At 53.1% G+C, this 13,683-nt stretch overlaps 2 protein-coding genes across 2 annotated transcripts; one reads left to right on the top strand and one right to left on the bottom strand.

Annotated features, from left to right (window-relative positions):
• Window positions 1-928: 928 nt before the first annotated feature.
• On the top strand, window positions 929-6,693 carry BO85DRAFT_482124 (aureobasidin A1 biosynthesis complex; the record flags this gene model as incomplete). Its single annotated transcript, XM_025663089.1, has 1 exon — window positions 929-6,693. One exon carries the CDS (start codon window positions 929-931, stop codon window positions 6,443-6,445), a length of 5,517 nt encoding a protein of 1,838 aa, XP_025510022.1. The 3' UTR covers window positions 6,446-6,693.
• Window positions 6,694-6,973: 280 nt separating this feature from the next.
• Window positions 6,974-9,623, bottom strand: BO85DRAFT_432270 (Zn(II)2Cys6 transcription factor). The gene is made up of 2 exons (XM_025658372.1): window positions 9,313-9,623; window positions 6,974-9,243 (listed from the first exon to the last, which is right to left on the bottom strand). Exons 1-2 carry the CDS (start codon window positions 9,370-9,372, stop codon window positions 7,138-7,140), a joined length of 2,166 nt encoding a protein of 721 aa, XP_025510023.1. The 5' UTR covers window positions 9,373-9,623; the 3' UTR covers window positions 6,974-7,137.
• Window positions 9,624-13,683: the final 4,060 nt, after the last annotated feature.

Genomic DNA, 13,683 nt, shown 5'->3' on the forward strand with positions numbered 1-13,683 from the left:
CTGTGCACTCGAATATAGATGATGGTGAGGCATTCTATGACAATTTGAGGGTTTCGGGCATCTCCATGTGGAACAACTTAACATCGAGCATACCGTATTAGGAATAGGTTCAAGATGTGGCGGCGGTGGATAGCTGCCGGCTAGTCTATTTCCTATTGGGTTTAGTCCCCTGAGATCTCCTTTGGTGGGTCATCTTGTGCCGCTAACCCTTTTCCGTCACGCGTTCCTTCCTTTTACCGGAACTTCGAGCTGTCCATTTTGGGTAACATTTCCCCATCCCCCATAACTCTTGTCCGGTAATCCTCCATTTTCATACGTCCAAAGCACTCTCTTACCTCGCACTCGATGCTAAATCTAGTATGCGGCCTATGTCGTTCGCAAAGCCACACGATCTACGTAGCTAGCCCACCCTTAAGGCTTGTTCGTCATGGCTGAAGCATTGCCACTAAAAGTTGCGGTCACCTGATCTCACAAGCTGCCCACTAGCCCTCATTAGTGAGATTAAGCCTACTAGAAACACGTGCAATTACCGTCTCCTTCCTTTTAACAAACAAGCCTAATATCTTACTGGGGGCCACTTCTAGAAACCTGCGTTATCCACCCTACTTTGTCGTTTTCCGGCGGGACTAGCACTCTTCATGATCGTTACTACATCCAGACAATGTCAGTCCGGAGGATCATGAATTGGAATTGGGTTTCTTCGTGTAGCGATCCTCCAGGAACACTGCTGATACCATGATGGCAATTCCTCTATATATAAAGGACAACAAGGCACGACGCCTGCTTTGTGGGGATGAACATGTTTTGAATATCCATCATCTCGGCGTTTCCTCACTTTGGCCTTCTCATTCTTTACACGTCTAGCCGGCTTTTCGTTTTATTTCACTCCTTTCATCACCCAAGAAACATAAGAGATCAATTCAGCATAATGACCGAGACAGAGCAGCGTCAGCTTGCATATTGGAAGGAGCAGCTTGAGGGAAGCCAGCCCGCGGAGCTCCTCTGCGACAAGCCCCGGTCGGCCATCTCCTCTGGCAAGGCGCAGGTCCACCACTTCACCCTCAATGACCAGCTTTACCGAGAGCTCCAGACCTTTTGCCAGACACACCAGTCCACTCCCTTTGTGGTGCTCCTCGCCGCTTTCAGGGCGACACACTACCGCCTCACCGGAGTCGACGATGCCACCATTGGCACCCCCATCCTCAGCAACACTAACATCCTATGCATCCGCACCACCATCGAGCCAGAGGACTCCTTTTATGCGCTCGTTCAACGGGTTCAGCAGACCACCAGCACGGCATCCACCCATCAGGATGTTGCCTTCCAGAAGATCGTCTCGGAGCTGTGTCCTGGCGCCGCCGACCGGTCTCGTAACCCGCTCGTTCAGACGATATTTGCAGTTCACTCGTCAGAAGATGCCAACAGCCCACAGCTCGACAGTATGAAGGCAGCCACGTCCAAGTATGACATTGAATTCCATCTCGTCCAAAAGGCTCAGCGTATGAGCGGTCACATCATCTTCTCGGATGACCTGTTTGAAGCTTCGTCCATCCGCCTCGTCGAGTCCGTCTTCAGTGAGGTCCTCGGCCGTGGCGTCAAGACACCCGAGGCCCTCGTCTCAACAATGCCTCTTACCCAGGGCCTCTCCGCACTAGCCGATATGGGCCTCACAGATGTTGCGCGCACCGATTACCCGCGCGACTCCAGCGTCGTCGAACTCTTCCGGAGACAGGTCTCTCTCAGCCCTAACGCCGTTGCCGTCAAGAATGCAGACTCGTCTTCTCAGCTCACGTACGCGGAACTGGACCGGCAATCGGACCGGCTCGCCCACTGGCTGGTCCAGCGTGGGCTCGCCCCAGAGACTATGGTCGCAGTGCTGGCACCGCGGTCGTGCGAGACAATTATGGCTTTGTTGGCCATTCTCAAGGCTAATCTGGCCTATTTGCCTCTCGACGTCAACGTTCCCGTTGGCCGCCTCGAGAGCATTCTCTCTGCGGTCGAGGGAGACAAGCTCGTCCTTCTCGGCGCTGGCGTCGCGCCTCCCGCTCTGCAGCTCAAGGACGTGAGCTTCCGCCACATTGCCCAGGCCCTAGACGAGCAAGGCCAGCACTTTGCTGGCGCTCTGCCGAATCCCACGGCTTCTAGCCTCGCATACGTCATGTTCACGTCCGGGTCAACGGGCAAGCCCAAGGGTGTCCAAGTGGAGCACCGCGGCATCGTGCGCCTAGTGCGCGAGACCAATGTGGCCTCCAAGACGCAGTCAAGTGGCAACATTGCGCACGTTGCCAACCTGGCCTTTGACGCCGCGACGTGGGAGATCTACGCCGCGCTGCTCAACGGCGGTACGATCGTCTGCATCGACTATATGACGGTCATCGACCCGGTGACCCTGGGACAGGTGCTGCAGCGGGAGGCCGTGCGTTCCTGCATGCTCACGCCTGCCCTCCTCAAGCAGTGCCTCGCCAATGCCCCATATGCTCTTTCCGGTCTGGAACTACTCTTCGCTGCCGGAGACCGTCTCGATCCTCGCGATGCTGCCCAAGCCAAGAGCATTATCAAGGGTGACCTCGTTAACGCTTACGGTCCAACCGAGAACACCACTTTCAGCACCATCTACAAAGTCCCGGCCAACGAGAAGTGTGTCAATGGCATGCCTATCGGGGTGACCATCAGCAACTCGGGCGCTTTCATCATGGATCCCGAGCAGCGCCTCGTTCCTCCTGGCGTCATGGGTGAGCTCATCGTCACTGGTGACGGTCTTGCCCGTGGATACACCGATTCGAGGCTCAACAAGAACCGCTTCGTGCAGGTGGTTATCAACGGCGAGTCTGTCCGCGCCTACCGCACCGGTGACCGAGTGCGCCACCGTCCTTCGGACGGCATGATCGAATTTTTTGGCCGTATGGACTTCCAGGTCAAGATCCGTGGTCACCGCGTTGAGCTGCCCGAGATCGAGCATGCCCTCCTGCGTAACGAGTCTGTAAGCGATGCTGTGACTCTGGTGCACCAACCCGAGGGCGAGCCGGCGGATCTTGTTAGCTTTGTCACTGTCCAAGGTAATATCGCGGATGCCGCCGCTCAGGAGGACCCCCAGAACCAGAAGGACGCCGGCGACAACAGCCGACTTGAGAACCAGGTCGAGACTTGGAGGGATCTCTTCGAGACTGGCACCTATGCGGACATCAACAGAATTGACACCACCAAGGTCGGCAGAGACTTCATGGGTTGGACGTCCATGTACGACGGCAAGCTCATCGACACCGCCGAGATGAACGAGTGGCTGGATGACACCATACACCACATGTACCGTAATGGCGGACACCCACGCAATGTTCTAGAGATCGGAACAGGAACGGGTATGATCTTGTTCAATCTCATAGATAACCTGAACAGCTATGTCGGGCTTGACCCGTCTGCGTCTGCCGCTGCTTTCGTCAACAAGGTGGCCCAAGCAAGACCGTCCCTGGCTGGCAAGGTCGACGTGCGCGTCGGCACAGCCATCGACGTCAACTCCCTGGGCGAGCTTAACCATCCAGACATGGTGGTGGTTAACTCGGTGGCCCAGTACTTCCCCACGCAAGAGTACATCTCCTCCGTAGTGGACAAGTTGCTGGCTATTGATGGCGTGGAGCGCATCTACTTTGGCGACATGCGCTCCTGGGCCGTCTACCGCGAGTTCTGCACGACTAGGGCTCTGCATCAATTAGGCTCCTCTGCGACCAAGGAAGCAGTGCGACACGAGCTGACGAAGGCGGAGGCAGAGGAGGAAGAGTTCCTTGCCGACCCGGCCTTTTTCACCAACTTAATGAGCCGCCTCCCGGAGATTGTCGAGCACGTCGAGATCCTCCCCAAGCGCATGAAGGCCACCAACGAGCTGAGCTGCTACCGTTTCGCGGCCGTCATCCACAAACGCCAGGACGGTAAGCCCAAGGCTATCCGGGAGATCAGCGAGGGCGCCTGGGTCGATTTCAAGGCCAAGCAGCTGGATCGTGCTGGCTTGTTAGCCCTTCTACAGGCGTCGTCGACCGCCTCTACGGTTGCCGTGAGCAACGTGCCCTACAGCAAGACTATTCTCGAACGCCACATTGTCGACTCGCTTGACGATAAGACTGAGGGGGGAGCCGACTGGCTTACCTCACAGCGTGAGGCTGCCAACCGTTGTCCAGCCCTGTCAGCTTTGGACCTGGCTGAGCTGGCTGAACAGGCTGGCTTCAAAGTCGAGCTGAGCTGGGCGCGCCAGCGTTCTCTTCGCGGCGGTCTGGACGCCGTCTTCCACCGCGTCGAGGGTCTGCGCCCCTTGTTCCGCTTCCCGACTGAGCACGAGGGTCGGTCCAAAGATTCTCTGACCAACAGCCCCCTGCGCCGTCAAGAGGCTGAGGTGGTTGAGGCTTTGCTCAAGAAGGCGCTACAAGCCTCACTGCCCAAGTACATGATCCCTGCACGTATCGCCGTGCTGGATAAGATGCCCATCAACGCCAACGGCAAGGTGGACCGTAAGGAGCTGGCTAGACTGGCGAGCGTGTTTGGCAAGGCGACCAAGACCTCTCGCCAGATCGTTGAGCCACGCACAGATCTGGAGCGTGTCGTGTGCGAAGAGCTTTCCAGTGTGCTGAACGTCGATGCCGTCGGCATTACCGACAACTTCTTCGACCTTGGCGGCCACTCGCTCATGGCCCCGCGTATTGCCGCACGCATCAACCAGCGCCTGAATGCAACTATCCTCCTTCGTGACGTCTTTGCCTATCCCGTGGTTGCTGACCTAGCCAAGAGAATTGGCGAGTTGGTGGGCGATTCGTCCCAGGATAAGCTGGACCAGGACTCCGGCGAAGACGAGGACATTGAGATCGAAGACGAAGAGGAGCTCTTGACCATGTCGCTGGCCACCAAACTTCGACACTTCAACTCTATTGCCCGTCCGCAGTGCGTCAAGTCGCTAGGTATCGCCAGCGAGGACATCGAGGAGGTTCTGCCCGCCACCGGTGTCCAGACCCGCATGCTCGTCTTCGTCGAGGAGGCCGAGGAGATGAACATCACCAAGCCCTGCATCGAGCACTTTGTTTACCATGTGCCCGACGAGCTCGACCCCGCCCGCCTTGAGCAGGCCATCGTCGATGTCACCAAGCGCCATGACGCCTTCCGCACCGTCTGGGTCCAGGTCGACCACCCCCTGAGCCCCTACGCCCAGTGTATCCTCAACCCTGCGCACCCCCGTGCCCAGCTGCCCATGGTCCAAAGCGTCGTTCACGAGTACGACACCAGTCCGGACAGCCTCTGGGAACAGACCATCGGCAACGCCCAGCGCAGCGCCGAGGAATACATCCGTCTGGACCGCCCCGGTGCCGTTGTTCACGTCGTGCACTCGGCCGACAACAAGCACCACGTCATCATCTTCTCCCTTTTCCATCTTATCTACGACGGTATGAGTCTCGACTTCCTGCGCCGCTCGTTCGCACAGGCGTACGAGGGCGTTCCTCCCAGCAACCTGCCCGCGGTCGGCATGCGCCTCCCCGTCGAGAAGCACTACAGCACCGACTGGCTCGCTACCAGCATGTACTGGATGCAGCGTCTCGCCGGTGTGGCCCCCTTCAAGGCTGGCCAGACAGTGCTCAAGGGTGTCGTTCCTGGACAATTCACCTCGATCCGCACCACCCAGGACACCGCCTGCGAAATCCTCGAGTCCTCTATCAGCCTGAACGAGCTCTTCTCCCTTTGCAAGATTGCCAAGTTCCCCTCGCCCATGGCCATTGTTCAGGGTGCCTGGGCCATGACCCTTGCGCAGAGTCTCGTCAAGGCCGATAGCGCCGACCAGGAACCGTCCACCGCCAACCTCGACGTGCAATTCGGCAGCGTCTTCCACGGTCGCCACAGCCCCGAGGCCCTTCGCTGCGTGGCCCTGATGCTAGACGTCCTCCCCACCCGCATCGTCTTCTCGGACGCGTACAAGAGCGAGGCAGACGGCGGGCCCAAGAAGCGCACCCACCGCCAGATCTGCCAGGAGCTGTTCACCCAATACGTCGAATCCCTGGAGTACTCGGAGATGCCCTGCCCCACCATCGACTTTGCCAAGCTGACGCGTCGCTTTGACAACACTATCATCCTGCAGGCCTACCCCAAAGAAGAGGTCGATGTCGATGCCAGCGGCCTGCCCAAGACCAACATGGAGACTTTGCCCGGCTTCACCCGCGAGGAGAACCTTCAGGCTCCCTGGAAGGAGACCAACCACGGCTACCCGATCTTGATGGAGCTCTGGCCCGGACGTGACAACGAGGACGAGAAGTTCCGTCTGCGCTGCACGTATAACAACCGCTGGCCGGGATACGAGTTCATGACTCAGGAGTGGGCGCAGGGTTTGCTGGTGACTCTGAACCACTCGCTTGATCAGATCTTGCATAACCCGGATGGAGTGTTTGATCCTGTGAGACTTGTCGAGGAGAGACAGCTGTAGATGTTTATAATGAGTGGTGGACTGCAATGATGCTATCGAGTCCTTGAGATAGATTGTATATAATTGGGAGGTTTGGATTCGCTGTTTGGGTTTCGGGACCGATTGTTTTGTCTTTTTCTTTTCTCTTTTTTTTTGATGATGATACTTGTCCTTCCTCTTGTTGTTGTTTTTCTCTTCATCTTGTTTATTTTTCTTAGTCTCGACTATTGTCTTACTTCACTTCTAGTCCAATTCTATAATCGCTGTTTAATTTCATTCCTGAAGAGTTCAAAGTGTTGTTGTGGTCCTTACAGCCGTTTTTACCGCAGTAATTGACATTCGATTTAGAATAACCTTTTGAATTAATCGTTTGATAATAAGTACTGTCTGGCTTGTTCAACGTCTTGGAGGTATCAAGAAACACAATTAATATATTTCAGATATTGATTCGTCTCCTCAAATTCTAGATGATTCATAATCTGCAAAGTAAATCACAGTGCATTCTACAGATGTTAATACCTAGTATGTACTACTCATGGTGAACTCTCTCAGATAAGGTGATTTCGTTCGAGTTTTCATTAGTGAAAATATATATAGCAATATATATATATATATTTGCATAACCCTATAGGTCCAGAATATGCTCTATATGCAGTGTATCACTGTATTAAATATCTACATTAGAATGATATGCTTCATGCTTCCCAACACTCTCAACTCAACGGTGGACGGAGGTTGCTTGACTGAACAAAATTGGCGAAATCATCTGCCTGCGCAAGACCTGCTTCGCAGCTGATTCGGCGCAACTGAGTGGCCGTCCACGCACGGGTCTCGTGGCCGAGGTTGTGCATGCAGCCTACGGTGAGGAGAACCCAGCAGGCAAAGTAGCCGCCGACGGCCAAGCCGGGAATGTTTTTGGAGCGTTCGTGCGGTTGCTGCTTCTGCTGCTGCTGCTGGAGCTGCAGCTCCTGTGATGGGGAGGTGGCGTAGCCCATGAGCTGGGGCACGGAGGCGAGCATCTCGTCGCGCATGCGGACGATGGTCTGGGTGGCCTGGTGTAGGCGCTCGGCGTAGTTGTTGGTGAAGAACCAGTTGCTGTCGGTGTTGGCGCCTTTGAGTAGGAGGTGGCTGATGGCGTGGTTGGCGAGGATGCGGCAGATGCGCATGCTGTTCCAGACGTCGGCGATGCAGACATCGTGGTAGATGTGGGTGACGCCGCCGCGCTGGATGCGATTCGGATCGTAGTTGTTGCTGGAGTTGGGTTGGGTGGTGAACTGCCAGTCGGAAGGGCACTTTGAGAAGGTGCTCTCAAGGCGGTAGTCAATTTCGAGCGCCTGGGAGAGGTAGCGCTCAAGGTGCTCAATGGAGATGTTGGCACCCTTGAGAGGACCGGAGGACATGGAGGAGGTAGAGGCGGGGGAAGAACCGGAGGTAGTAGAGGGGGAGTTGGAGGAATCGGGAGGGACGGAGGAGGCGCCCGCAGCGGCGGCAAAGAATGAGTAGCCGCCCGGGGAAATCTGCTGGTAGAGGTCCAGAAGCTCGACCATGCCGCTGCAGGCAACCCAGTAGGGGTCCGAGACGCTAAGAGCGTTGGTGGCCTCGATGCGCAGCATACGTAGGCTTGAGGGCATGGGGGAGCCGGAACGTAGGCAGTTGGTAAGGAGCTGGGAGAAGACATCCTTGAAGATCTGCAGGCCGATCGGGGTAGAAAACTGCGAGCGGCCGCGCAGGTTGAGGAGCGACGTGGCACCCTCAATGTGGTGCTTCCAGCCCTCGATAGAAGCCCTACTGAACTCGTAGAGGGCGAGGACGAGCACAGAGACGATGGTGCTGTCGCGACGGGCGGCCTGGGGGTCGGCGAGGGCGAGATTGACGCGCTCCATCGTGCGGGTGTACATCATCATGGACCGAGTCAAGAGGTCGGCTTGGCTCGTGGTACGAGCGAGCCCACTGAGGCCGAGAGCCAGAATGGCGCCCTCGAGCATGTCGCCGCCGCCGTCATCTTGCGCCAGCATGGCCGGGGCGTAGTCGAAGAAGCCGGAGGAAGGACCGGACTGCCGAACAACGTAGTGAGAGAGGAAGAAATCGAGACCAATGATGACGAGAGGTAAGGAGAAGGGACGCGGTATGGCCTCGGATTGATTGCTGGTGAAGTTATTGTTGTTGTGTTCTAGCCGTTGGCGGTCGCCGTGGTTGGTGCCGTCATCGGGGAGTAACTGATCCAGAGCCAGATCGTCGCCGCCTACGCTAGAAGCGCCGACATGCGAACGTGGCCCAGATATTGAGATAGGAACAGACATAGCGGAGCCAGGACGGTCGCACGATAATACCGGCATGGAGCTGGGTGAGGCATCCTGGTGGAGGGAAAAGAGCGCATTCTCGTCCGGGTTGAAAGGGTCTGGGAAGCTCATCAACTCGGGCATGAAGCTGCCGCCGACGAACATGCCGACGCCGACATCGACGTCGCTCATGTCCAGCATGGCCTCGTCGACAACATCGGAGGGGCGGTTCGCCTGAATAGTGTAGTCTGGTGCGGAGGTGTTTTGTTGTTGTTGTGGTGGTTGTGGTTGTGGTTGTGGTGGTGTTTGTTGTTGTTTTTGTTGCTGCTGCTTCTGTGCTTGTGGTGGGGTTGGTGTGCGCTCAACTGAAAGACGGCTGGTTGGGGTGGCCGTTGAAGTCCTCTTGGAGACTTTCGAGCGGGCGCGGTTGATGACTTGTGTGCTCTCATCGCGAAAGATGAGACTGGAGGGATCTCTGTATCCAGGGCATTTCTGACCTGTGCGCCAACATTGGCCACATTCTGGGACTGCTTTGTCGCACTTTTCGGGGGGAGGGTAACTGTGAGCCAAAATGTGTTTGAAACGGGACACAGAACAGGAATGGCTTACTCTTCTCTTCTTGGCACGACAATTGTTGCAACTTGTTGAAGGGCGACCGCAGTAGACCATGATGGGCGAGTCTACCAAGTAGTGGTAGTGGCGGGAGTGGTGATGGTGATGGTGATGATGAAGATTGTCGATGAATAGGCGGGGGAAATTGTGTCAGGCATCAGATCCAACGCACTGACTCAGTAACGATGGATAAGAGAGAGAGAAAGAGAGAGAGAAGGGGGAGGGGACAGTGTCCCGTTCCGCGTGGAGACACAAGCCAAGTCAGCCAAGGCTGGAAGAGGTGGAGGTCACGGTCGGGCAACGCTACGCTAAAAAAAGCTTGGAAAGAGAAAAGCAACAAGGAGAAGACAATCACACATATTTGAAGTGGGCGAAGAATGTTGTGCCTAAATACACGCAAACACCCCCCCTTCCCAATTGCTTAGCGCCCGGCGGCTAAGCCGGATGGGGCTGCAGCGATCGCTGATCTGCCATCCCATCCATGTCATAATACTGTAAACCGTTGATATAGTAATTAGTAACCATGGATATAGGGATGCCTCGACTTAAAAGGTATTAAATCACCCGTCTGAATGGATTTTATATAGTACATCCCTTCACACTTTAATACTGGAATGTTGTTAGGGTTTTAGTCCCGTTCTAAATGAGATTACTTTTAATTAAGAGAAGGTGGGTTTACAGAGCTAATCATATAACAAAGCAACTAGTTGAACTATTGAAGAGCGTAAGTACAGCCACGGTATAGTATAAGTCATAGTAAAATACACTAACATTTGTGACTTGGCCAACTGCTCAGTTTAAGCCGTCCTTTCCATATTTATCTAAATATAGGAAATTCGACAATACTGTATCCATTATATCAGTGGTTGACTATATCGACATGACTCTTGTCTCCTTCATTGACCACGTGTGCGAGGATCCGCTCCTGGGGCGCTTCAGGAGTGAATCCCCCGGAATCCGTACCGTTAGGCGATCCAGTCCACGACTAGACTCAGAATGCACAATCCTTATAAGCTAACTGATGAATACGAGGCCGGATTTTCGTAGTAGGTGGATATGCCCAGCTACTAGCCTGGTGCTTATAAACTAGCCCCCAACTTGGATTCGCGGGCTGATTGCATGTTTCACCACAGAAACTAGATTGAATCTCGATGTTCTCAGCCACACATTCGATCCAGGAATCACCCGCGGGCCAGGTAGGCTCAGAATTTCGTCAAGGATTCAGCCTTGTGTGTTTCACGCAGTGGATCCTCCGGATACTGACCGGTTGGCTAACGGGTGAAAGGCAAGGATTCAAGCCAACAGCTCAAATTGCGCCTCCTTTAGAAGCTTCCAGGCTGAATACGAGGTTACATCCCCACAATTAAGGCCGTCTTGAAGAAAGATGACTGAAGAAGACAGCGATGGCCCCGAGTGCATATTGGGGAATTTTCGGGAAGAGAAGCTATCCAAAGTCATTCGAGAGAGGGTCTCCTGTAATCGGGCAATGATTGTTCCCGGCGTGTCATCCCTTAAGTGTGAGCAACACGCTTCGGCAGGGGTTGTTATCAGTGATGACTGATATCCAATCGACTTGGTATCACATCACGAAGGGCATATCCACAGCAGGATAAGCACTAAGTGAGCCACGTGACTCACTATGAATCAAGCGGGTGATGAGAGTCACGGTCACACTCGGTCGAGCGGCCCATCCGATAACGCCATACAAAGAGGCGCCCACCCGCTAGTCTACTAATTAGCCTCCACATACTCCAGACTCCGTATTGTCAAAAAGACTCCACGGCTAAGCCTGAAAGGCGGCGGTTCAGGCCGCCCTTGCTAGGCGATATCCAGAAATGCCAGTACACGCGAACTCCGAAAAATGAGGTTTTTGGCCCCCTTACCCAGCGCCCCTGGCCCCCATGCTCGCTACCGTCAACCCTACGTGAGGATCTGCCCACCTCGTATTCCGAAGCTTCTAAGGAAGACGCTTTCTGCGCGGTTGACTTAGCATTCTTGTCTATTTACCCGCTAGCCGAACGGCCAGTATCTGGAGGATTCACGGCCTGAAACACACCAGGGCTGGACCCTGACACTACACCTCTGAGGATCCGGTCGATCTCAACATTCTCCTAAGCTTCTAGTCTCAGGGATGCGGCATTCTGAGCCAACAGCTCCTAGCCGAGCGGTCAGTGTCCGAAGCGGGATCCTCACAACACTTTTCCCAACACCTACACCATTTGACTCGAAATGTATAACTTTAGTTCGACAACGTAGATTATAGTTGTTATGAATTTACATCAATAATCCATCCGGAATTTTTCACTATTTAGAATAGTATAATAATATAACACAATACCTGTATTTTACTTGCATTTTAGCATAATATAAATTTTCCTATCTATCTTGATAAAGTCAGCTTCAAATTAGTAATATCTTTATACATTTCTAGCTTGATCATAAACGTGCATTATTGGACATAGTAACGCTAAGAAAGTACACCTTATAGTGCATTACATGCCAAGATCGGCCGTTCGACCGTATGCGCCACGCGATCGTGATTTATATTGAAAGTGGAGTCAAAGTCCTTCTGCATTTTCTGAATCAGGCATGATTGTATTCTCCTATTTAGTATTAGCTTCATACTAACAGCAGACATGCCGAACAGTAGCCAGTGACATCTTGCCCAGACTTGAATACGGATATTGATGACTATGTCAGATCCACGTGGCTTGTTGTATTCATAGGGCTTTCATGAAAGACTTCTTTTATGTCGGTCTTATCTGTCTATTATCAACTTCTTGCGTGAGGCCGGGGACTTGAAACTAAATTCCGTTCATATTGTACAGAGTTCCGCGAGTTACTGCATTTTATAGATTAGCCTTTTTTTAACGGTTATCTCTGAGCACAGATAATTGCAACGTTTCCTTATATTCGCCTCTTAAAACATTTAGGTGGACTGGGTTTATGACCATCATTGAGGAAATTGAATAAAGCAATATCGTACCGACCACCCTCAGTTCCATTTGTAGCCAGTCTGTCACTCTTACAATCCGCCATCTATCTCCGACTAAGCGCCAAGCGCCCGATTGTATTTAGCCTAGATGGTAAAGGGATCCGAGGCATCGTACGATTGGGACTTCTACGGGCATTCAGAAACGCCTAGGGATCCATATTGCGCAGAAAACCGATCTCTGCACAGGAGCCAGTCTCGGCACGTGGAATCGCTTATAGTGATCGGACCGCTTATGCTACCTGGCTTGCTAACCTTTTTGATCACGGACATTTTCAGCGATGTATATGCTTCGCTTACAATGGATCGCGTCCGCCGTCAGATTCTTGGCCGATGGTCAATATAACACCAGCATTCTGGAAGATGTTCTGGAAGAATTAGTAAATCCTTGTCGGTTGCTCCACATCTCCACCCCGAGCAACGTGGCCTGTCGGGTTTTATTATCACTAGTTGAACGTTGAATGTTGGATGGCAAGGCATATGTACATGTACGGGCAAAGTATAGAGGCACCGGCTACAGAGATGAACCTTCGCCGTATGAGTTCTTGCTGTCGAGTTAGGAACTAGAAAATTCATATCCAAGGGAAGCGCGAGTGCTTAAACCAATATTTTCCTCCCATCTGCAGATATCCTTAGAGGCTGACAAGTCCTTTCTACAGAGCTCAGTGTAGCGTTGTAGCACTATTCCAAGTATCGAAATCGACAATAATGCTCCAATTATAGTAAGCAGCAGACAGAGCGGTCTAGACTCTAGAGATACAAGTAAAATAATACATGTGCTCCTGAGAGCCAGTGGCGCAGCTCGACGATTCAAGGAAACTGAAGTCACCGCGTATTGAACAACTGCTTTGGGTCTTTGAACAATGTCGCAGTGGCGAGATTCTGTGCGCCCCTGTGGACTCAGGGAGACTCGATTTTTTCTGGTTAATTCGGTTGTCAATAGTGCACAGAGTGAGGTGGAACAGTCTAAGAATCCTTATGCTGGGCAATCAGATGATAAGAGCAGCGTTGGGATAGTGGGAGTGTTCCAGAGGGAGTTAGTAGTGAGGGTTTGATGGCCGTGGCACGATTGTATCGCTCGGCTTGTCACCTTCTGAAAGGACAAGACATTTTCCAGCTTGACCAGTCATGTTGTTAATGGGGGGTCAATTGCTCGTTGTTGCTTAGTAGATACGGGTAGGCTAGTAGGAGACAGGAGGTGATAACATTTGATGTTAAAGGCTATATATTTCCATGTCGAACAGCATATGAAGCACCCCCAAAAACGTGACAGAAATAATGACTAGTTATGTAACATAGTAGTTAACTAACTACCAATGTTATGCCAAATGACTAATCCAGATCATCCACGGTTTATGCATCTCGGAATATCCGCC

This window comes from Aspergillus piperis (genome assembly GCF_003184755.1).
Source record: "Aspergillus piperis CBS 112811 unplaced genomic scaffold BO85scaffold_35, whole genome shotgun sequence".
Lineage (NCBI taxonomy): Eukaryota > Fungi > Ascomycota > Eurotiomycetes > Eurotiales > Aspergillaceae > Aspergillus > Aspergillus piperis.

Bases quoted from the DNA above. Each gene is read 5' to 3' on its own strand.
- BO85DRAFT_432270 (XM_025658372.1), bottom strand. From the start codon at position 9,372: ATGGTCTACTGCGGTCGCCCTTCAACAAGTTGCAACAATTGTCGTGCC. The intron at 9,244-9,312 runs GTAAGCCATTCC...CCCCCCGAAAAG, and splicing joins GTCGTGCCAAGAAGAGAAGA to TGCGACAAAGCAGTCCCAGA.